Source organism: Sphaerodactylus townsendi, linkage group LG12 (assembly GCF_021028975.2).
Source record: "Sphaerodactylus townsendi isolate TG3544 linkage group LG12, MPM_Stown_v2.3, whole genome shotgun sequence".
NCBI classification, from domain to species: domain Eukaryota; kingdom Metazoa; phylum Chordata; class Lepidosauria; order Squamata; family Sphaerodactylidae; genus Sphaerodactylus; species Sphaerodactylus townsendi.
Window position 1 is genome coordinate 37175179 of NC_059436.1, and position 25632 is coordinate 37200810.

At 44.5% G+C, this 25632-nt stretch overlaps 1 protein-coding gene across 5 annotated transcripts in view; it reads left to right on the forward strand.

Moving 5' to 3' along the window:
* The window catches only part of PBX3 (PBX homeobox 3), a 216832-nt gene that overhangs the window by 157147 nt on the left and 34053 nt on the right, over nucleotides 1-25632 (forward strand). For all 5 annotated transcript variants that reach the window (XM_048512551.1, XM_048512552.1, XM_048512553.1 and 2 more), the window contains 2 exons: nucleotides 10918-11159; nucleotides 22341-22531. In XM_048512551.1, coding sequence (XP_048368508.1) covers nucleotides 10918-11159; nucleotides 22341-22531 — 433 coding nt within the window. The remainder of the gene's footprint in view (nucleotides 1-10917; nucleotides 11160-22340; nucleotides 22532-25632) is intronic.

Genomic DNA, 25632 nt, shown 5'->3' on the forward strand with positions numbered 1-25632 from the left:
TAGCAGTTTCTCCTCCTAGTCACTGTCTATATAACTGCCAAGTCTCCAGACAGGAATACAAGCAGTCGGTACTGGCAAAGGTCACAGCTAAGAACCAGCCATGTAAATTCATTAAATTCATTAAACTGTAAAATCTGTACCATGTAATTCCCAACCCTGTACACATGCCTCTCTGGGAACGTTGGGTATACTTTCAGGTGCACCAAAGCCCAGAAAGCCTGGCTATTGAATCATGTAGAAAATGCTGGTTTGCTGGATGGCGCAGTGGAAGAGTCAGGTTGGGATCCCTTTGCAGCCATGAGCATGGTAATTTGCCGTGTCAGCCTCACATACCTCACAGGGTGGCTGAGAAGGTAAAATTGGATACACCCCATGTGTGCAGCTTTGGGTTCTTCATGTAGGGAGTGTGATGCAAAAGCGGCAGATGTATTGCCAGCTTAATTTCTTCATTGTATTTCATCCTGAAATCACGGCAGTAGAACGACTCACAAAATAGGTAGAAAATGCAGATACCTGGAATTTCTTAGGGTCTCTCCTCCCAACACTAACCTTACACAAAATATTCAAGGAATATATTTCAGATTTCTTCACATACTTGTTCTTTGCCTTCATTAACTAATAATGAATTTAATATAACTGATATCCTCTTTCCCCAATTCCCACCTTTCCCCAAACCCCACCCCTATCCCAGTCCCCATTCTGCCTGTGTCGGTCCAAAAAATTATTTTACTTCACCTTCTCTGCCGAAACGTGGCGGAGGGAAGATGGGGCATCACCCTTTTGCATACCTTGTATGTTTTTAATCCTCTTCTATTGGTATGTTTCTCAGTTCTGAATCCCCTCTATTAGCCGCATGAGCCCTTTGTTCTGCCACCAAGTTATGCAGTTGCTGCTTCTCCCCAGGTCACTGACAACAGTCAGAGGCTGTATTTGATCTAGTTGGCTTCTGGATGGGAAGGATGGGAAGTTAGAAAAAGCGGTATAGTTTGCTGGAATTCAAAACGTTACCATAGTGAAGCTTGCAGGATGGAGAGGGCGAGTCAGGCTGAATTAGTTGCCAGCTAGTTGGAACTCTGGTAGGTCCCACAACTGGAGCAGTGGCACTGACAGGCAAGAGCTTCAGCACCCTGGACAGGTCAAAGGGAGCAATTTGGTCAGGTGGTGGCCTTGGTACAACCAAGCCTTGGCAATCTTTCCTGCCCTGATTATCTTCCTAAGACTCCACCCTCTTTCCTGAATATCAGGGAGCCTTAAAAGCGTAAGCCCTGCACAGGTGTCAAACTCACGGCCCTCCAGAACTACAATTCCCACCAGCCATTGCCAGTATAGCCAGTGCTCATGTTGGGAAGGACTGGTGGGAATTGTAGTTCATGAACATCTGGAGGGCCGCGAGTTTGGCACCCCTGCGGCCTAGAGCATCTTACTTAAGCCATCATTCTAGTGATTCCTGCAAGGTGTGAGACCTCCATTGGTGAGCAAGAGCTGAGGTCGTAAGATGCTTAGTCACATGGAGTAAATACTGAACAAAAATGTAGTGTCTGGATGTGCTTCTTAAACCATCTGTACCACGAAACATTTCAGTTTTTCTGTGTGTGGAGTTTAATTTTCAATGTACTGTTTGCTTCTTCCCTAGTTCCTAAATCCAGACCACAGTTTCTTTCTGCTTTTTGTGATAGGGGTTGCCTCTTCTGTTGCACACCAAGAATGATTTATTTTCCCCAATCTTTCATAAGTGGACTTGTATGATTCTGGAATGGAATGCGATTCCAGAACAATAAGAGACTGTGAATGGGGAATCCTTAACAAAGCAAATGTCTATGACTGGTTCTGCCAACCATCTATAGCCGTGGTGGCGAACCTTTGGCACTCCAGATGTTGTGGACTACAATTCCCATCAGCCCCTGCCAGCATGGCCAATTGGCCATGCTGGCAGGGGCTGATGGGAATTGTAGTCCATAACATCTGGAGTGCCAAAGGTTCGCCACCACTGATCTATAGTGTCCAACTTATGGAGTTCCTGTGCATTATTTTGAAACTTGGAAGATTTGTACAGTCCTCTTTAAACACAGTATGTGGAACTGAATGTACATGTTAAAAAGGCTGCAAAGGAGTACTTTCGATGCGAATGTCTTCCTCTGCATTTCTCAATATGATGACAGCTGTGTGCAAACACATTGATATGCCTGTGTTATTTCATGTCATTTTCTTGATTGGGATCTTAAAGAGCTACCTCGTGACCTTTTGAATATTTAGAGCTGCAAATTCAGGAGCCATCCCAGTCGGCTAGAAAACCTAAAGAGAAGAAGCACAACATTGCAGTTACGCAAGCTGTGTGAACTGCGCACAGAAGAGCACACAAATCCTCTGGCCAGCTCTGTGCTCTCCGTATGGTATTAGCTGCTGAAGAATGTCCCTCACAATTGAAGATGCTCATAGCATCTGTTGAAGATGCTCATAGCATCTAGAGGACTTGTACAGGTGCACTAGCACTGGCCATACAATCAGCTGCAGCAGCACAGTGTTATAGAGTGTGACTTGACAGTGTGAAATAATCATTTCCATCATTGTGGTCGTTGTGCTTGGCAAAATGTCATGCAGAAAAGACAAAGGGGCCTAGTCTTTGAATCTTCAGTTTCAACTTAGGGGAGATCCATGTCCAAAGCAGCAAGGGAGATGGCACAGCTGGTAGCAAACAAAGACGACAAGCTTAAGCTACAAAGCATATTTATTTACTTTACTGTACCATATCTATGTCCTGCCTTTCTGTCCTCACATGGCAGATAAAATGAAATTATATTGTATTGTCGAAGGCAACAGCCCGGAAAACCCACCAGAACCACTTGAAATTATAGTCTTAACCCAAAAGGTGGAGTGAACATACATACCCCTGAATATTATTCATAAACTTAAATGGAATGTAAATGAACAAAAATACAGTGATTATATGCTATCATCAAAATATTGAAACTGGTTGGGTTTTTTTTCCTGAAAGCTGGACAGAGTTCATTTTAATGAAGCCCATTACAGAATTCAGTTGTGAGTTGTGAAATCAGTGACCTGCAGTTGCCAGTAGCCAAAGGTCTGTGGTTGGGCAAGCACATATTTGGGTTGTGAGAGAAAAACAACTGAGAAATTATCTATGTTTTAAATTGGGGAGGGGAGAAGAGGGAAATCCATGAAGGAAAACAGACTTTACCATAACCATGAAATAAGGCAAGGAAGATGGGTTTGCTCTTTAAATGGAAGCCAACCCCAAAGGTGTTCTCTAGTAACGGCTGCTGTGCCTTGCTAGGACTACAAGAAAGAACTTAATACAGGAAGATTCCTCAAGATCACTTACAGAGCCAACGATCAATAATCAGGTCATCTCATCCCAGCTGTATTGGAAATAGCTTAACTATGCTTCTGTCTCTTTCTGAACAATTTGGGGGAAACAATTCCCACCTCCCCCAGCAATGAATGAAGAACCTAGCAACACAAATGGGAGTCTTTCTTGTGGGTCAGAATTTTCTCCCCCTAAAGCTGGAGATTGAACCTTTACCGTTGCGATGTAGCAAATGGGTCCATCTGGCCTGGTGGCCCTCTGATGAGCAGGATTTAAAATATTTGACTGGAAAACTTCAGGAAAGCCATTCCTCCTGCACATACTCTTCACAAGGTGAACGAGCAAGCAGATTAATAAATAAGATTGAGGAAGCCGTGCCCTGTGTCTTCACCAGAAGTCTCTTGGGCCAACCTTGCATTGTGCAGCAACATTATTCCGTTAGCTGGGATACCTGCTGTACAGTTCAGACACTGCAGGCTTCTAATCTGCTTATTTATAATTCAAAAGCTTGCCCATATATTAATGAACCCTTAATGAGCTGTTGAAAATGCCTGAATTACAGTCAGATTATTAAACTCAAACGGCCCCTGTAATCATACCATTTGAGTGGGTTTTTAGGTGCTTTTCATATCAGCGGCTTTGTATTGTGAAGGAGATGGGTTTATTCGGAGGAAAAGCTTTGTAATAATTTTGACCTGCAATTTATTTATTGGCCTCTGAATGCTGTCGCCTGTGCAGGCGCGCTCGTCTGTTATCTGTGGGGGCAGGTGCATGGTGCGTTGAAAGACAGCTAATTAGGATCTCCTGGAAGATATGCTAAAACTGTGGTTTTATAACAAAGCCAAGTTCATTGTTAAACAATGTTTTTAGCGTCTGTTTATGTGATTTGTCTGGATCCTGCAGATACCAAAATGAATGGTGTGGCTATAAGTAGATGGAAATCAGGAGCAAACGGGTTTATGGTTAACCTTCTGTGGTTCACCCATGAAAATGTTGCAGCTTGCCCTACTGGGAGAGAAAGCATCAGGCTTAAAAGTGTTCCTGAAAGATCGATCAAAGGTGCACTGGTCTAGGGTGCCAGATTTAATATGAAAGTCTTTGGCGCTGGAATGTGGCTTGGCTATCTAGCTGGGGTCCTTGCACGTCTGGTGTCATTAGTACCTCTCCAGTTGTGCCAGGAGTGATGTATTATTGTGTTCTTTCCAGCCCACTCTGTGCCTTAATACCACGATGCATTGAAAGGTCAGCGAGCTAAGTAGTAATAAACTCATAGGTTGATATACTGAGGAATAAAAATAGAGAAACAATAGCTTCCGTGTGAGCTTATATGTCAAAAATACATATATTATCAGTGCATAATTTATAAAGGCAGATGCTAGGTAGTGTCCAGTGTGCTGCTGCTGGATAAAAGAAAGCAGATTCAAGCGATCAGCTTCACAAGTGGTGATCCAGGAAGACTCCCAGCCATTTAGCATCTTTGTCTCGGGGTGTGTGTGTGTGTGCGACGACTGGCTTGTTTTGTGATGCCCTAGATGCTGTGCCAGTGATTCAAAAATTAAGTATGTGCATGAATGTTCCCCCTCTTCTCACACACAGCCTTGTAGGACTTGCTTTATTAGCAGCACATCTATTAAAATGGCATTCAGATTTCCATATGCTTAGCCCTCAAATGAATGTTAGCATCCTGGTCCATCTTGCTTACAATGGTGTATTGACTCACCTTGTGGATTATACATATCCCTTGTTATGAGCCAGAAACTGAAGTGGAGGTTGCCAAAAAACCCCAAAACCCTTACATTGGGATTGCAGCAAGAATTGTCCTTCTGTGGACTCACCAACGATCCATGTAGTCTAGTATATGTGTTTACTGAAATGGAATGTTTTTGTGTGGCTCAGTATTGTTTCTCGTGACTGGCAGCAACATTCTAGGGTTGTGAGCAGAGAAAAGTCTTTCCTAACTCCCACTCTCTGAAACCATTCAACTATCCTCTTTCTCACGGAAAGATGACAGATTTGTGAATTAATCTGCCATTTCTGGGACCTTCTTTGTTTTAGAATGTTCCACTTGGGTCCTATTGCTTGCCTAGTTGTACCTCCAAGGCGCTAGGACCCGAGCAGAGCACATTCTAGAACAAAGAAGGTCCAGGAAACGGTGGATTAATGCACAAATCTCCTGTCATCTTTTGGTGAGAAAGAGTATAGTGTTGGGAAAGATTGACCTTGGGATCTTCTGAATGCAAAGTATGTCCTCTACCACTGAGCTATGGGCCCTCTTGTTTACATTATTTAAATACTTACATTCCTGCTCATGTTTGCCCAGGATTGTGGACAGATGTTTTTCTTTTACCTGAGATCTTCAACTGCAGAGACGGGGTGGGGGGATAGAATCTGCAAAGCAGGCAGCCGACTCACTAGCTAACTAGCAGTCATTTGCAAATTAGACATAATCTGCTAGGAACTTCCCTGAAGTAGCTTAGCTTCTTGAAGATTCCTTAATGCATGAGAATAAAAAAAAATAGAGGCAGAGGTAAGGAGGAGTCAGCTTTGCGTTGACAACTTTGATCTCGGAATTCCAAAAACAAATTCGCAATTTGAGCAGGAAGCGTGGTGTTTGCTTCCTGTTTTCTATACCTTTAGGAATTTTGTCCAGAATTCTGAGGGCCCAAAAAAATGGAAAGGTGAATTGCTTATAACTTCACAGAGTATCCGGCAAGATACTTGAGAAAGTATCCAGCAAGAAAAAAAATAGCAGCAAGCCATTGTCCTGCACACAGAACACTGTGAGCAGGTATCAGAATGTTTCCAGTTCTGAATGTGGTGAAGACAGAATACAGGCTCAAAAGTGAAAGGCCATAAGGGAGGAGCTGTTTCAGGGTGGCTTTGAGCTATGGGTGGTTGTGAAATAGTTGTGGAAATTATTTGCATGTGATCCTATACAGCCAGGGGAAAACCATGTGGATATGGTGATGGTGATTGGGGGCGGGGGAGTGGGGAGTAGATACTAGTTCAGTAGCACCTTAGAGACCAACAACATTTTCAAGGTGTAGAGCTCTCAAAAGTCAAAGCTTTGACTCTTGAATGCTCATACCGTGAAAATCTCGTTGGTGTCTGAGGTTCTACTGAATTCATATCTAACCTTTCTACTACAGACCAACATGCATACCTATTAAGAACATAAGAACAAGCCAGCTGGATCAGACCAGAGTCCATCTAGTCCAGCTCTCTGCTACTCGCAGTGGACCACCAGGTGCCTTTGGGAGCTCACATCCAGGATGTGAGAGCAATGGCCTTCTGCGGCTTTTGCTCCCGAGCCCCTGGACTGTTAAGGCATTTGCAATCTCAGATCAAAGAGGATCAAGATTGGTAGCCATAAATCGACTTCTCCTCCATAAATCTATCCAAGTCCCTTTTAAAGCTATTATCTTTGGATGGGGGGTTACATCAAGTTGGGGCATCATTTAAAACTTGTGGAGGCTCCCTTGATGTCAATTGCCCCTTGCAATCCAATCTTTTTGTACTAAAAGAAAGTTTATATATTGTAATGGGTTGAAGTCAGGTTTTAAGTCAAGGTCTCTCTGGTTTGACTGCTGTCCCTGCTACCCATTTATTTGGTGACCTTGGGTAAGCCACACTCTAAGCTCAGTCTTCTCATCTGCGGTATGGGGTTAACAATACTGACATGCCTTACTGGATTCTTTTTATGGCAAAATATGTTGGTTGGGAAGTGTCTTGAATTCTGAAAGTGCTGTATAAACATCTAGGGTGGCTAGTGAAGATGTTACTAATTTGTAACAGTAGTAACCAAATTGGGAAAAGTTAAGATTTCAGCCCCTTCTTTAATATTCCTTTTTGAAATCCCAGTTCTAGTTTATTTTGTTGCGTTCTCTCGATGCTTTCTTGGCTGCGCGATGTTGTGGCCGCAGTTTTGTACACAGTTGCATGTGGCTCACGCCTCATTGATCTCCTGCAGCTTGAGCACAGGCACATGCCTTCAGTTGCGGTCTTTGCCTTCCAACTTTGAACATATATTGGCGATGGAGTTAAGAGTCTGTAAGTGGCAATGAGACATTTCAGCAGAAGTAACCATATTGCATGAAATTATTGCTTGTCGCGAAGCTGGTAGATTTCATTGTGTGTGTGTGTTTGTGTTTTTCTAGTGCTTTTTATATGACAAGGGACTAACTGATGTTTATGCAGATGTGCAGGGTGAAAAAGCAGGAAATCATTTCCCTCCCCCCCTTTCCCTGAGGAATTTGGGCTAGATTCAAGTGAGAGGGAGGCAAATAACGTTGCTGCTTCAGAGCTGAATACTTGGCAGTTAATGGATGTTACTGTCATGTCAGCTGCACTTGAAGCAGAGCTGGTGCCGGTGTGTATAAACAAAAACACGAGCACCACAGAAGGTAGAGTCTGGATGCAAACACAGTAGGTGCCAGCTCATCCCCCAGAGGGAATCTGTCAGGGATACCTGCTTTTAAAGCATATTTGAAGAGGTTAATTGGACTGGGATAGTTTTGGGGTTCCCGTTACATCTTTAATGGAAATGCTGATCCAAGGAGCCACGACTCTAGCGATTTTTTTTCTCTCCTAGAGCCGTAATTATTTCTCAACTTTGTTTTTCGGCAGTGTTGAGTTGTGTCAGTGTGGCAGCAGAGCACCGCCTGACCTGAATTTAAAACCCTGCTGAAATTGTCCCATCAGTCCTTGATCTATACTAGTGCAGGTTGGGGCTGGTGATTTGGCATCATTTGCCTGCAGAATCTCCCCTCTCTACTGTTACGGAGGCAGGTTTTTTTTAAAAAAATAAATAAATAAATATAAATGCTGATGTCTCTCTGCCAGCTGCTGGTAACAATGCTGGCAATTTTGAATATGTAGTTAGCACTGAAATGGCAATTACTCTTGCTGGGTGGTTTAAACAAGAGATTTGGAGAGGTGTGTCGCTTTTCTGTGCCGCAGATCCAGGCATCACAAAGTGTTGCTGGGGCTTGTGTCACATTCAGATCATGATGTACCAGTGCGTTGATTCTTAGGCTGTGGAGGGTTGAGTCCTGGCCTTCTGTGACTTGGGCCTTCCTTCATACCCATTCAGACATATGGTTCAGTGTCAGGGATGAGCAGTACCGAGCTGGGCACTGCCGCGGTTGCATGAGCTCAAGTGGCAGGTACCTGACAAATCTACTGTTTGAAAAGCTCTAGAAGCCAGCCCGGTGAGCCAGTTTAGGAACTGGATTCCATTTTTCATTGCTTGGGGTTTCATATTCATATTTGGGATTACCCTATTTAATGACCAATATGACCACCATATTTAATGACTGTTTAAAAATGTAACCTCTTTACAGCTTCTTGTAATTTTATTAAAGCTATAACAAAATGGTTGGAAGGAAGGAAGGAAGGAAGGAAGGAAGGAAGGAAGGAAGGAAGGAAGGAAGGAAGGAAGGAAGGAAGGAAGGAAGGAAGGAAGGAAGGAAGGAAGGAAGGAAGGAAAGGAAAAGACGGACCAATGTGAGGCCGGACGAATGAATGAATGAATAGGGCGATTGAGACTATTGTGTCCCGTCGATCCCGGTCCCGGTCGGTCCAGTCGGTCCCGATCCCGGTCGGTCGGTCCAGAACCGATCCCGGTGTTAGTGCGACGAATGATCTTAGTTAAGTCATCCCCATAACAAAAAGCTAACCTTAAATTGTAGCCTAACCCCCCCCCCCCCCCCGTTTCTGAAGATCCTATTATTGCTTTAAAAACTTTCAGTTCACTGAATATTGGAGCCAGTAGAGAAAGCAACTGGGCAAGAAATTAATGTCCACCACTACTGAATAGTGTAAAGTTAAGCTTACATATAAATGTAATGAATGCAGTGATAGGAATTTCATTCACATTTATCTCATACAGCAAAACATTCTGATGCAGAATTACGAATAAGCTTTGAACTTCCACTGAGAACTGCTGAGAGATGCTGCAATAAACTCATTGCTGAAAATGTTGGGCACCACAATTAAATTTCTGGGCACCAGGTAAACTGGTGCCTACCATTCATTGGGCTCTGACATAGGGTGCTAGTGTTCAGTAGTAACAATTGCGGCCAACCCTCTCTAGGGGGTGGTGTTGTGCCCCTTCCTTCAAACAAAATGGGCCTAACGCCCTCACCTCTTGCTTGGCAAACTCTCCAATTCCTCCAGTGCTTCTCTGCCTAGTAATCAGAAGGCAGGCTGTAATGGTGGCTTCATACCACTGCCTGTCGTTCAGACACCTGCTTGAACAGTAATGGCTGCTGAGAGGACAGTCAGTGAGGTAGTCGCTGGAAGTTTTGTCCAGATGGGTGAGCAAGAAGCAAATATTTTGGAAGCAGCATCTGTGTTTGCTTGCTTGCTTGCTTGCATGCCCTCTCTGGGTGACAGTTTCACCTGGAATGGGGCACGCTGGGTATTGTTTTATAGAAGGCCACCAAAACATGGAGTTGGCCTGGGAAAACAATGCAGTAACACATCGAAACATTGTTGGGAAAGGTGTACCTTTTCAGCAGGTCTTGATCTCTGTGTGAACGAGCGTGAAATTAGTACAGAGCTTTGTGTTGCATGCCGAATTTGGAGTCCCGAGAAACTGCTGTTAGTGTGCATTGAAAAGGAAATCTTTGATGATGACAATGATGATAAGATGTGTACCTGGTGAAATCTCAGTACTTGGTGAAGAATCTCGCCCGAGGCCAAAAGCGTGGAAACAAGCGCCTAATAGGGATTTTTGGGTGGCTTTGTACCAGGCTTCTAAAGTGCATGGAAAGCTGCACAAAACCCCCAAATAAAAGTAGATTTGCATCATAGGGAGAGAGATTTAGTGAGGCCAATCTCCATGTACCATAAAATGGCTTCTCTGGGGTGTCACCCAGATTTTTAAATTATTTCCCAAGGCGTATTCATCCTTAATATTATGGTACCAGGTGAAGGCTCTCATGTTTTCTTGGGCTTTTGGTATTACTTAGCATTATTGTAATCTGCATTTACTACTCTTTGTGGTTTAATCATGTTTCTACTAGTTTTTATGGTATAGTTTTAGTGCTGTTTTTAGTCCTTATTTATTCATATTAAAAACAGCAAGTAGCCTAGAGTTTTCTAAATTCAATAATGTGAATAAATTGAGAATAACTGAGTAACAGAAGTGGTTAACAGCAGAAGCAGTGCATGGTATGCAAATAAGTGCTGGGTTTGCAAAATTGATTCATGTCATGGAATGTTTCTCTTTAACATAGTTTTAATCGCTTTTGTATCCTTCCTTTCCTCCATCATAAAATTAAGACATCCATGGAGTTCCCAGGAGGTCTACCAGACAGACTCACCCCCCTTGGCTGCAGCAAGGCTGCTTTTTAATTTTGTCACCTCCAACCATGTCTTGGGAGTTCAGTCTTCTCTCTCTTGATGTGGACATTCTGGCTGTTCTGATACAGCATCATTGTTATTTCTTTTAAAGCTCTGTGTTCACAAGAACATCTTTGATGGTGAGCCTACACAAATTTATGTTCAAACGCCTTGTGGTAGGCTTATGGGATGCAGGCTAGATTAATTTAGGTCTTTTCCCCTCCCTTTCTTTCCTTCAATCAAAGGTCTCAGCATCCGAGGAGCTCAAGAGGAAGATCCTCCTGACCCCCAACTAATGCGATTGGACAATATGCTTCTGGCAGAAGGGGTTTCAGGTCCCGAGAAAGGCGGAGGATCGGCGGCGGCGGCGGCGGCAGCAGCAGCTTCCGGCGGAACTTCAGATAACTCTATCGAACACTCAGATTACAGGGCCAAATTGACCCAGATCAGACAGATCTATCACACGGAGTTGGAGAAGTATGAACAGGTTAGATGTTGCAATCCTCTGAATATGCTTGACTTCATTATCATCTGCAAACTTCTCTGCTTGGGACACTCCATTTATGTAATTTAGCATCGGTGTGCTTGAAGTTGGCTACCATGGTACTTACTGTGGTTCTCATGAAGAAATAGCAGGGTTTTGCCAGGATCCTGGGCCAGCAAGGAGAAATAATATTGTTTTATTTTTTCCGGAGCACTTTTCAGGTACTCTCCGTTTTATGTAAATCATTGCAGAAGTCTTCAGAATAGGCCTGAAAAGTAGATCTGTGATTACATTGCAAGCAGGTAGTTGAGAGTAAATAGCTTGCCTAAGGCCTCTGAGTGAGCTTGTGACCAGCTTATTCATAGTTTAGCCTCTGAAGTTTTAAGAGTGAGCTGAAAGCAGGACCACATGGGTTTTGGTAACTGGAAAAGAATGAGAGACCTCTGAGCTGCGGGCTATGAGTCCTCAGCAAAATGCTGTAGAGGTGATGGCTCAGTGTACTCATGTATGCTTTTTTTCAGGGTCATTTTTAGCAGTGGTTTAGCAAAGTTTACTATAATGTCCAAGCCAGCAAATTGTGTTTTAAGCTTTCCCTCTAATCAGAAATCTACTTCTAACTAGTACTTCCCAATCAGACATCAGATGGATATTTTGTTTTAAAATGTATAACCATCTTTTTGGTAAAATTCCCTCAGAAGCTTGCAATAACGCCAGAGTTAAAATGGCAACGTCTAATAAAATATGGTCGGGGGCGCGGAATGGACCATCCAGACAGCCCCTACTTCAAATAATAACCAAAATCAAAAGTTGGCCAAAAGTCAAGTTATATGTCAATAAAACATCTTCCCCTCCAACACAGCTAACTCAGAGCAAGACAAAGCAAACTGCAGGAGAAACAGCAAATGTGGCTGTCGGGTTCATATGATTCCACTGGTCTTTTCCTGGAAACAAGAATTTTAGTTTTTTGGAAATTTATTTCTATTTTTTCTTCTGTAAAATAGCTGGACACTTCCAAAAGGGGTCTTTTCATTCCTATAGATGTTCTCGACAGGATTACCGTGTCATCGGCATACAACAAAACCGGGAATACAACAGTTGGGCGTGATTTACTGTATTTCCCTTTTATGTCATTCTTAGAAATTTCCTTACTCCCTAAAACCCCTGATAGATCCAAGGGATCGTATATTTCCCTTCTATTGTAAGATCATGAGCCTTAGGTAGGGTCCCCAGGTTTTATAGGTCTTTTGTCTCCCTGTATTAATTCAATCAACTATATTTGCTATTGTAATATCCATGCAACTTTTAAAATGTGAACATTTTAATTACTGTATACGTTTTTGTTCTGGTCTTTGACTGTAATAAAAAATAATAATACAAGATTCCACTGGTTAGTTTCAACACCTGTCTGGGATCTGCTTTCCCTGCAGAGTAGCTGCTAGTAGCAGGTCTGACTAGGTTTTGGTGTGGTATTAGTAAGTAGCACATGTTATAGAAGTTATTAATTAAAAGACTAGCGTAGTATAAAAGACTGAGATGTGAACTAGCAAATCTTCGATTTTGGTCTTTCCTTACAATTGCATGAACCAATCTCAAATTTCACTCAACCTCTGCTGCCTACTTCCCATTTGGCGTAGGTCAATAATAGTATCTTTATGTGATGGTAGGATAAAATGTATGTGAAGTGGTTTCGAACATGATCAGGTCCTGCATAAATGGTTTGCAGTGCTTTATTCCCAGCTAACACATCATGCTTTGAAAAATCCTTTATTGAAGGTGTTGACAACTTCCTGTGATGTGGGATTCTTCTCCCGTGGTGTTGGGAACCTCTGGAGACTTCTGGCTGGATAAGACTGTCAGTTCCGCCTTAGCCCTAATAATTCTCCAAGTTTGCTTTAACTTCTTGTCTATTTTTTTTTGAAAAGTACAATTGAATTAATTCCAGAGACGGCTTCCCTTTTCAGTGTGACCTATCCACACAAAACCGTAAACTATATTGTCAGCCTTTTAACAAATAAATGTATCCCTCCATTCTGTGCATGCATCTAGGAGCCCTTTTGCACGCAGCTCCTGGAGAATTCTTCCAATCCCCTGGTGTCCCTTGAGCACCCATCCTTGCAAAGCAGCAGAGAGACAAGACCCAGGGCGCCTGGCGTTCTGACATCCCACAGGCCTCATCATCTTTGTCTCCCTGAGGTGTCCTAATAAAGCTACCACTCCTTGATCCTTATAAGCTCAGTGAACCAGCACTGCTTGTGGTTGGTTTCCTGAACTAAAGTTGAAAGAGTAGACCCAGCTTTCTTGACTTCAGTCTGGCAGTCTGTCCTCTGAGTGTGTCAGTACAAGTGAAATTGAAGAGAAACCACAAAATCCAATTTGCCTAAAGGGGGGCTAATCAGAGGCTGCAGTTGCTGCTGGGGCAGCGAGACCAGGGAGGCTTTGCCTGTCTCAGTAGCCAGTTACTGGCTAGAGTGTCGAGTGGTTTCATATTAATCACCAGAATGAGAAAATACCCGTCTTGGAGGCTCCTGCTTGTTCCCGCGTGTCGATTACAAGGGCTAGTAAGAAAACGTCACAGTGAAGCGAATATGGCATTGGGAGGGGGAATGCATTTTAGCAAGCATTGTGTTGCCATTTTGAAATTCTTTTATATTGCAATAACTATTCTTCGTTCCTCCCTGCAAACCCACATATGACATTTCTGCAGGGGTGTTGGCGGGGGTGAGGGGGGGCGCGCGGAATCAATTGCAACTCAAGTGTTTGATGTTTTAAATTGTCATATTTTTCACAAAATGTCTTTTTTAGACACTTTTGAGAAGCAGTAGTGGGGTTTTGAAAAATTAACACATCAGAAATGTTGGTTTGTTTATAATGGCCCTGAACAAGTTCAGTTGGTTTGGCTACAGTTCATCAGAAGAGTTTGGACTGCTGCGTGCTCTTTCTTTTGGCGCGTGTATATTTGCATGTCTTAATTAGAATGATATTGTTATGCTTTTAAAAATAATCCTGAGGACTAGAAGCTTAGCTTTTCAGGAGCTGATTACTTTAAGAAGAGAAGAAGAGTTTGGATTTATATCCCCCCTTTCTCTCCTGTAGGAGACTCAAAGGGGCTTGCGATCTCCTTGCCCTTCCCCCCTCACAACAAACACCCTGTGAGGTAGGTGGGGCTGAGAGAGCTCCGAGAAGCTGTGTCTAGCCCAAGGTCACCCAGCTGGCGTGTGTGGGAGTGTACAGGCTAACCTGAATTCCCCAGATAAGCCTCCACAGCTCAGGCGGCAGAGCTGGGAATCAAACCCGGTTCCTCCAGATTAGATACACGAGCTCTTAACCTCCTACGACACTACTTTAGGCTTTGGGGCCCACCTAGTGACTCACAGATCTAACTGCTAACGATGAACAGTATCGCTATGTCATGTGTATGGTGTTTCTGGGTCTCCAGTTGTCAAAAGTGGGAGTTGTTCCATTCCTTCTCCTCTTTCACATCTTTGCTTCCATACCATTTTGTGACAAGGGCAGCGTAACTGACTGTCACTGAAAACTGGGAGGTCCTTCTTGAAGAGGTGGATCATGGTATGACAGGCGCATTGTTTCCCTTGGTGCATGCGCGCGTTCTTTGTCTTGCTGCTGTTTTTGTAGACGTTTCAAACGCTATCCCCCCAAACCTTGGAGGTTGTGCAGACACACACCTGGGCAGTCTGGTCTCTCTCTTGCTGCCGTCCCATCCCCAAAAGTCTTTTTTTTTTTTTAACCAACACACCTTGAGGACTGTCTGCTGCTGGGCAGGTTTGCATTTGTGGTGAACCCGCTGAGAATAGTTGACTTGTTGGGGTGAAATAATGAAGTAGCCGTGCCCACAGTTTGTATAATTCCGGCTTATGGCCATTCTGGTTTTCCCGAGCATGCAGTTTTGGCTTCTGCCTTGCTCCGTTTCTTGGGCAGACTCTTTGGCTTAGCCATCCAAGGAACTCAGCCCAAAAGCCCCAAACGCAGAAGGATTGCTCTCATTTCTCCTGAGCCCAGAATATCAGTTGTTTAAGTACAAATTCCTTGGACCTCTTGTTTTAACTGCAGGAGACACAAAATGGGAAAAATAACAGCCCTGTTTTAAAATGAAAGCATTGTGCAAATACCCACTGTTGCAGTACAGAGCGAGACAGAATGGGAGCGGGAATAAATTCCAAGTATTGTGGGCAGCCGTTTCTCTGGCCTTGTAGCCTCTGACTGTAATAAATGTAAGCATTTGGAAGGGGCCCAGCGTTCAAGCCCCCCTAGCTCCATTTGCAAAGGTTTCAGCTGAAATGTCAGATCCATCCGTCCAAACCCTGCGAAACTAGCGGGGGAGGGGTGGGGAGAGGAGAGCACTGCTGGGAGCGCCAGAGACAGAGCTGATGTGAAACATGGAAGTTTCCCCCTGTTGATCCTGACACCCAGCAGTGTCTGCCCTACAGAAATATGATAATTTTTCCCATGCCTTGCAGTAAACTGTCTCGTACTAGTTTGTCTCGAGAACTGTGCCTGTCTCCGAAGCTGAGGGGCAAATGGGACCGCTTCTCCACCTTGATTGGCTGATAGGTTTCTGAAGGTTTGCTACAGGTAGAAGCAGCGGAGAGTAGACAGGTGGAGAGGGCAAAGGATGTGTGCCTTTGGCTGTGCAATTCAGCTCTTTGTGAAGGCCAGTAAGGTCGATGGGTTAATGTATTGTCGAAGGCTTTCACGGCCGGAATCACTGGGGTTCTGTGTGGTTTCCGGGCTGTATGGCCGTGTTCTAGCAGCATTCTCTCCGGATGTTTCACCTGCATCTGTGGCTGGCATCTTCAGAGGATCCTCTGAAGATGCCAGCCACAGATGCAGGCAAAACGTCCGGAGAGAATGCTGCTAGAACACGGCCATACAGCCCGGAAACCACACAGCACCCAAACTAGATGGGCTAACTTTTGTCCCAGGATAAAAGGCAGAGGATCAGGGGGCAGTGAACAGGAGGGATCAATAACAGATCTCAGTTTTGCCCCCAGGATAAGCTCCTTAAACATCTTTCCTCTATGCATGCTTGCTTCCCCCCTTCCCCTGCACAAGGTGAGCTATAGTAACCTTGCAGCAGGCTTGCCAGCGCAGATCAGCACCCCTTGAGAGGACTTATCAGGCCCGTGAGCCAGCTGAGGCAACTGCCCCCCCCTCCTGATCTGACCTGGCGAGCCCGGCTCACCAGGCCAGATTGGGAGGGAGGGAGGGAGTGTGTGTGTGTGTGTGTGTGTGTGTGTGTGTGTGTGTGCGCGCGCGCCTCAGCCGGCTCACGGGCCTGATAAAGCCCTCTCAAAGAGCTGGATCCAGCCCTTGACACCCCTGCTTGAACCTCTTCTTCCCAAGTGTGAAATGTTTTTCCAGGTTTGGCCTGGATGTGAGCAAAGCCCCAGGCGTCTGAGAATGCCGGGGAACAGAAAGGCACCTGCTCTGCCAAAGCTGCTGTGTTTGCTCAGGCTAGAGAGGAGGGGATTTAAAAAGCCTTGTGAATCTCCCATCCACCCATGGACACGGATCCATCTAACTAGTGCTTCAGTCTTTGCTCAGTCTAAATAATCGCGTGTTAAAAAATGCCAACCAAGGAGCCAGAGATGGAAAAGACAGCCTAGAGATGGTGCATCACCTCTGTGAACCCAACAGGAAAGGACGATGCTCTCTTTACTGCGGTGTTTTCCCTTCTTCTCCCTACCCCTGCCTGCCACCAACCCACCCAGAGTTTGATTTTGACATTTGTTGCCAGCTAGCGGGGATGCATTTTAAAGCAGCAAGAAAGGGGAGGGGGCCCTCCAGAAAGTGTGTCACGCCATCAGCTTCTCTCCCACTTTCGTAGCGCCAGGAGAAATGCTTCTCTTCATAATTTACAGCTACTATAATAGAGATGACATATTGAAAGCTATCTTCTATAATTACATTGAAATACATTTTTGCTGTGGGCAAAAGTATTGTAAGCTTCCCAAACCACCCAGAGCAGCTTGGGAACCTTTGCTTGCACAGATATCTTCTGGTTGCCCCGTTGCAGAAAGAGTATTATAGAGCTGGAAAATGGCAACTAAAATGACCTGAAAATTGGTGCCTCTTCCCAAAAATAAAGACCAAAGCTTATGGGGCTCTTTAGGGGGGAAAAAAAGATAGTTAGGGCTATTATAGAGGCTGATAAAATATTTTGTAATGTATAAAAAGTGAATAGAGAATTTTTTCCCTCTCATTTTGGCTAGCTAGTCCAATGAAATTGATCAGTAGTAAGTTCATGATAGAAAAGAAAATGCTTCTTCATCCAGTGCATAATTCGTTATATTTTTGGAAAGATTTCTCTGGCACCTTTCTACTCATCTCAGGGCTCCCAAGGTGGTGCACCTTAAAACATTTTGAAGGGAGGGATAATGAGAGTTAGTGAGGCAGAAAACAACAATAGAGGGAAGCAGATGAATCTCCCTGGGGAAAAAGATGACCAAAGCTTTGGTGCCACAGCTGAAACGGACCTACGTCTAGCCTCAGATGTGGGGCACCCGAAGCAGGGCTCTCTTATGATGACTCAGCTGGTTGGACAGGTTCCTATGGGAGTAGGCAGTCCTTAAGGTATGCTGGCCTCAAGCCGTATATCGCTTTAAAGGTCAGTACCAACATCTTGAATAGGACCTGGAAGCAAATTGTAGATGGAACAGAAGTGGAGTGATACGGTCTCTACGACCCACTCCAGTCAACACTCTGTACTACAGCATTCTGTACCAACTTCCTGATAGTCTTCAAGGGCAATCCCATGTAGAGCACATTGCAATAATCTAATCTAGATGTTACCATGGCATGCACCACGTATTATAACGTTATTATGCATTGTATCAATAAGTGAAACAGGTTCTGTGAATTAGCAGCTCTTGTTTAAAAAGAAGAAGTTGTTTGGCTTCTTGGAGATCTAAAGGTCAAGGCCTGTCTCAGCAACCACTGGCATATCAAGCATGTACCCCAGGCACTTGTGTTAGGGTGCTCTGGCTTCCCCTGTGCAAAATAGGAAACTGCCACACCTCCTCCTCTTGGCTGTGCCCCACTGCCTCTCAGAGAGCTGGTCTACCCGTGGTTGGAAGCAATAGGTAGACCTGGCCACCAGAGATCTGATCTACTAAGATGGGGAAGATCTGTTGGATTTTCATGGGTGGATGGATAAGGCACAATTTCAGTGCTTGTCCTGGGCGCCATTTTCTGTTGATATGCCCCTGTCTACAACGGAAGGAGCTAGAGACTTTTTGAAAATGAAAACTAGAAATTCTCAGAACCTGTTAGAAGTATTGGTATAATGGTATATATTTCAGTGATGTGAAAGAAATTGAAGTGTCAGTGGTCTGGAGGGGGCGGGGTGGCTGCTATTGGGGGACAGGGAAGCTTGGCAGGGAAATCTACCAGGTGGGTGCCCCATTGCTCTTGTTCCTATGTGCGGGTGGTTTCAGTGCTATGTTTACTGCCTTTCCCATATATTTGCTAATTTATTCTACTAAATAATATCGTGCATATTAATTTCTCTTAACTATGGATTGAATCTGGGACCTACTTACTATATGCAGAACAGATGTTCTTGTCCTCACCTAATGAGATAGAGCTGGTTATTCCAAGTCAGAACATTGGTTCCCCCCATTTGATATTGTCTACTCTGACTGAACCAGTGGTTTGACTCATGAATTTCCAGGGGCAGGTAGAGAAAAGGACTTCCCCAGCACTTTCTAGTGATCCTTTGAATGAAGATACTTGGTGATCTTCTGACACAGGTTATCTTCTTAGAACAGGTGATCATCTGCCATGGAGCTGTAGGCTCTACCTATATGAAGCTGCTTTATTCAGGATTTTCCCATCGGTTTGTCCAGTTCAGTACTTTATCGGGAAATGTCAGGAGTTGAACCAGGCACCTTCTTCATTTGCTTTGCCCCTGAACCTCAGTTCTAGTGAGACAATTGTAGAGAGCTTAAGAGTCTATCTCCTTGTATTGTCAAAGGCTTTCACGGCCGGATTCAACTGGTTGTGGTGGGTTTTCCAGGCTGTGTGGCCGTGGTCTGGTGGATCTTGTTCCTAACGTTTCGCCTGCATCTGGGGCTGGCATCTTCAGAGGTATATCACACAGGGAAGTCTGTTACACACTGTGTCCAGTAGGAAGGGAATGTTTTAATGGGGTATAAATTGTCACGTCCCCGGTTGGGGAACCAAACAGTAGGTGTTTGGGTGGAACTTGCTATGCAAAGTTGTGGTTGATAGTATAGTATTGCAGGTGGGGTTTTTCAGTCCAGGGAGTGATTCACATTTGCATTTCCTGCAGCAGCAGTATTGGTGAATGCAAATCATGTGTTTGGGTGGAGTCCATTGTCCATGAACTTAGCATGCCCTTGGGCTTTGCTTCTGGTGTTTTTAAGTACTGGTAGCTAAGCTTTGCTAATTCTCAGAGTCTCTTCTTTCTTGTTGAAGTTGTCTTGGTGTTTGTGAATTTCAATGGCCTCCCTGTGCAGTCTGACATAGTAACCTTCTGAATTGTCCAGAATTTCAGTGTTTTCAAATAAAATGTTATGTTCAGGACATAACATTTTATTTGAAAACACTGAAATTCTGGACAATTCAGAAGGTTACAGATGCAGGCAAAACGTTAGGAACAAGTTCCACCAGACCACGGCCACACAGCCCGGAAAACCCACCACAAGCAGTCTATCTCCTTTTTCCTGCATAATAGAGATGTGTTCTCTAGCTATATACACATACAAACACTGTGCCCCTTGGGGTGAGAAACTGTGGGGTGGTGAGGAGTTAGCCTGCAGTTTTTGCTTTGGGGCTTGTAAAGGCAGAGAGGAATCGCTTTGCCAGGAGTGTGTGCATCTTTCTTAAGGGTGTACCCAGATTTTAATTATCTAAATGTAAATACTTAACAAATTTTACTTAGAGTAATGAGCTAAAGTGCACACTACATAAATGAGATGTTCTAATTAATCATGTATGAACTACTGGTTTAAAAGGAAGCTCCATGAATCCTGCGGATGTGCTGGTCTGTTGCCAAATTGCTAATCAGCGTTTGCATTCATAGATGGCTTTGGTTAATAAGTTGTGAGAGGCAATTCACAGCTAACGTTGGAGGAAAAGAGGAGGATATTTTCCCTTCTCTGAGCTGTGTCAACTTTTCACTTTTCACCTCTTTACCTCTCTGCAGGCTAACAGGCCAGACAGGGACTGCGCTGACAGGGCAACCAAGAGCCGTGTTAAACCCTTCTAAATTGAAGTCAGTGGGCTCAGAAGGGCATAATACTGCTTAGGTTTGTGCTGTGGGGGTAATGGAGGCAGCCCAAATGGTAAGTGTTAGTACAGCAGAGTGTTTTTTCCGGGCTTTAGATAGCCAGAGGGCACTTCTTCCCTGCATTAAAACTGGAAATGTGCTTTCTTCTTGCGCCTGAAAAGCTGGCTTTTTAAATGTAAGGCTGAGAGTTATCTGTTCCCAGAAAAACCACTGCTCTGAGCATGACTTCTGGCTGGAAGAATGAATGGCCAAAATAGTGGCTCATGAAATGCAATGGAAAGCCTCCTTCAAGAGCGCGGCAGCAGAATCATCTGTTGCGAAATGCTGTGTGGCCTACTCGTTTCCTGACACAGAGACACAGCTAAATTACCAGTCTCCAATAGAGGCTGATGAGGAAAAGCCAAAGCAGTGAATTGTTCAGAGATACACCAGCCAGACTCTTTTGTGGATGGATAGTTTGAGCTCAAAGGAGCATTGTGTGATTTTTTTCCCCCCTGCCAGCGTGCCACCTGGAAACTGCTGGCATTGTCTGTGCAAGTCAGGTTCGATCCAAAGAAAGATAGAAATGTAGCAGTGAAGCATGTTGGGATGCCACGTTTGCTTGGAAAGGCTGGAAAGAGCTGGGCATGAAAGAGCAACAGTGAGAAAAGGGTTGTGACTTACAGGTTTCAGAGGTATAAAAATTATATTGCTGTAGCAGATTTCCATTGGGATGTGATGTCATGGGTAGAAAGGGCAGAAAAATAGAGGAATGGAAAGTTGTGGCAATGGGAAGAAAGCCTCATTCTTCTGAGGACAGGTGCCTGTTCTTCAAGATAGCCTATTTATCTAACTATGCATTTAACTATTCATTTTATCTTGCCCTTTTCTCCTCAGTACATGGATTTCTTCTCCTATTTTATCCTTTTGGCAAATCTGTGAGATAGCTAAGGTTGAGAGAGTCTGACTGGCCCAAATACTTCAGCTCACAATATGGCACAAGAGCTTCAGAGTTGCATAGAACTCTTATCCAGGTCGGATTTTTTTTTAAGGTTAAAAATGGAAAACAGCTTGCAGGGGTATATGGTGGAGAAGAAAGCATGCTGTGCAATTGGCCCTTTTTCTATGTGTCATAGACATACAAATTATATTGCAGCCCGTCTCCAGAGATCAATGTATATTCAAGTTCCATACCATTTTCTCAGAGAGCCAGAGCGGACTCTTAATTTGGAGAACCGGGTTTGGTTTCCCACTCTTCCACATGAGCAGCAGACTCTTACCTGATGAGCTGGATTTGTTTCCCTGCTCCTCCACATGAAGGCTTCTGGGTTACCTTGGGCTCATCACAGTTCTCTGAGAACTCTCTCGGACCCACCTACCTTACTAGGTGTCTGTTTCGGGGAGAGGAAGGGAAGGAATTTATAAGCTGCTTTAAGACTCCTTACAGAAGAGAAAGGTGGGATATAAATCCAAACTCCTCTTCGGTTCTTCTTCAGAGTCTCACATTTAGATGTGAACGCCACTCGGTCACCTGCCCTGTTCTCTGTATTTTTTTCTCCCGCAAGATAATCAAGACACCCAAACCCAGCACCTTTTTAGATATTACTGATGAAAATCTCTCAATTGAAATGTTTCCAGCAGCCTCAATGGTGACCTCATCCCTGAACCTAATTTCTTTGGTCCCTTTTGGCGCGACTTGGAAATCTGCTCAGACTACTTCATCTTAATTAAATTGCACTTACATTGTTTCTCCCTTCCATCATCCATCAAGTATGCAAGGGGTGCCCACACAGTCTGCCATGGAAGCCCTGACTGGAACGGCACTGGCGTAGCTTCAGCGAGACTGTTGCCTCCAGCCCTTGCCTTCATACATGTCATCAGCCTCTTGCATGACCCTGCCAAAGATGCCTTCTAACTGGCCCTCTCCTTCCTAGGCATGTAACGAATTTACCACGCACGTGATGAACCTTCTCCGAGAACAAAGCCGGACGCGTCCCATTTCTCCGAAGGAGATTGAGAGAATGGTGGGCATCATCCATCGGAAGTTCAGCTCCATCCAGATGCAGCTCAAACAAAGCACTTGTGAAGCAGTCATGATCTTAAGGTCACGGTTCCTTGACGCCAGGTAGGTGACTGGAAGCGGTTCAGTAGCTCACTTGGAGCTACTTTCTTCAGTATTTGCTGTAATTTGCTGTCCACAGTACAGTGTGTGACTTTTCAGAATAGCAGCAGAGCCCCCTTGGTGTAGGGATCAAAGTAGACAAGGGAGAAAGTTTGGAAAATGTGGGGTGAGGATGAACCTGGAGAATATTGATAGTCTTACCCAGTAACCTGCGAAGGGTACAAAAGACTGTCTGTCTGTCTGTCTGTCTGTCTGTCTGTCTGTCTGTCTGTCTGTCTGTCTGTCAGTCTGTGTCTGTCTTTTTGTCTTTCTGTTTCTGTCTTTTTCCCCACGTCTGTGTCTCTTTCTGTTCAGTGTGTTCTATAGTAAAGGGCTAGGTTGTTCTGCGTTGTTGCAACCATCTAACTGTGTTTAAGGATTTCACAAAAGGTTCGCTGAGATCACTTAGACTCTAATCAAAGTGAGTGGGAAGAGAAAGGGGAATGGGACGCTAGCAAGGGAACTGGGAAGATTAAATGGCACCATGCAGTAAAAATTCTCATTGAATAGCACAGTAGCTAATTTATGTTGATGTGGCAGTTGTTAGTAGGTGTTAATTATTCAGTATCCTTTTAATTTGAACAACTAAAGATGTTTTGAGCTGAAAAGGAAAAACTCCAGTATCAGTGGACTGGAAAGTCATGGAGGCTGGCAAAGGAAACCAACTTTTTGGATGACCTGCATGTCCCTGGAGAAGTGTTTGGCTGAGAGAATCTCTTATCTACGATCTCTCAGGGTGATCCAACGCAGCACTTTCACATTTATTTATTTATTTATTTATTTATTTATTTATTTAGACTTCTATACCATTCCTCCCCTTGTGGACTCAGGAATCTTTGCTATGCCCAAGCTTTTAAATGGAGCCATTTCCTCAAGGAAGGGAACAGCGGCAATGAAAGGGGCACTTTAGTTGCAAACGTGGCATAAAATTGTGCCACTGACTAACTAATAAATTGGTACTAGAGGAGTGTCCTGTGCTGACTTGAGGTGAAGGGAGACATTTTACTAGTGGGTCCTTCAGCTGCTGTGTGTCCCCCAGTTTTTCAGATTTCTTTATCAACAAGTGTACCCACACCCTAAATCAGGGGTGTCCAACTCTGGTGCCCCAGATGTTCATGGACTACAATTCCCATCAATCCCTGCCATCAATCCCTGCCAATTGGCCATGCTGGCAGGGGCTGATGGGAATTGTAGTCCATGAACATCTGGGGTGCCAGAGTTGGACACCATTCCCTAAATAGTGGTTAAGTCTTTAGTTTTGGCTTATCACACATGCTTTGGTATGCTTATATGCTTAGGCACATATATGTTCATCTTAATAAGAAAATTGCTGACATTTGCAAAGAGGGAGGAAGGTTGGTGAGGACACAGGCAGTGGCCAACAGTCGTTCTCGCTAGCTGTTTTTTCTTGGTTCATGGAATTTGGGGGTGTGGAGAGAGCTTGCAGTGAGAAAGAAACAGCTCACAGTTGTATTGAAAAGGTTGGGAGTGTTTGAAAACCATCTGTGCTTGCTCATGAAATGTTCATACTGTCCTCCTCCTTCATGAGGCTCCACCACTGGGTGTGCGAGGATCCAAAACTGGATCATCCTGCGTAAGTGAGAATCGCTTTGGCTGTCCTTGGAAACTGGACGTAATGTGGACTTTCAAGGAATATCATGTTTCCAGTACAGCAGAACCAAGAGGCATGGCTGCCAAGTGGTGTGCGGCTTCTCTGAAGCCAAGGGAAGGCTTCAAAATTTCAAACACTGCAGCTTCTACATATTGAACAAAGGCAGACTAGTGTTGCTAATAAACAAGTTACCTGTGATGGAGCCCAAAGTTGGAAAGAAAGTAAACCCCTTATTATGAAAAATAGGTCTTTGCAAAGACCATGAACTGAAGTCAAAATAAATGGAAGTGGAGTGATGAGATAAAGAAGGGGGCAGGGATGAACAGAGAGGGCCAACAGGGCCACCCAATGCTGCCAAGGAAAGGCAAGCTCAACCCCAAGGCCCTGGCTGGTGGGGAGGGCAAAGGGTGCAGGCCGCCATGGGATAAAAGCAAGAAGGGCCAGGGATGAGGCAGAAACTGGCCTGCATTTTTAAAGCTGGGGAACTGTGTGGAGCAGGAGGGAGAGGCAACCTGTGAGTCCTCCTCCCTCACTGCTGAGGGCATCAGGGGACTGCAAGCATGGGAGAACCTGGCAGTGGAACGAGCCAGGGAGGACACCCTGACCAGCGGGGGCGCTACAACCTTACTCTAAATCTTTAAGGCCTGTCCTGGATCAACAGCCATGATAGCCAAATCGGCCCTCTCCTTTTCAGAGGCAGGATTCCTTAAATTGTTAGATGCTGGACAGCGATCAGCAAGTGAGTGCTGTTGATTGCAGACCCTGCTTGTAGGATTCCCTGTGGCATCTGACAGGCTGATTTGGGGGCAGGATGCTGGACTGGATGGACCATTGGTCTGAATCAGCATGGCTACTATTACACCCATCAGCACAGGAGTGAAATGGTACCTTCAAGAGTAACCAAATGTGCTCCTGCACAAGCTTTTGTGAGTCAGAACTGACTTCGTCATGTTCATGAAAAGCTTATCTAGTGGGCAGAAATATTTATTCTCAAAGAGCTTGCAGTTTGGACCAATGCAAGGCACCAACCACCTAAAGCCCAGTACGTACATACCGACCGACCGACCGACCGACCGACCGACCGACCGACCCACCCACCTACCTACCTACCTACCTACCTACCTACCTACCTACCTACCTACCTACCTACCTACCTACCTACCTACCTACATACATACATACATACATACAGTATAGGGAAGTCATTGATGTAATACTTCACAGAATTGTGTTTTTTTCATATTTCTTGTATGTTATAAATATCTAGGACATAGCATACAAATGTACATCCTTTTGAAATTCTGGTTGGCAAATATCTCTTCTGAGTGTTTAAAACTTGACTGACGCTGGGATTTAGGTCCCGTTTCCTTGGGCAGGGAGTGGGAGGGCTGCGGGTTTTTTGTTTCTAGGCAAGCCATGCCTGTTGAACTCCTGCTTCTTTCTTACCCTCTTG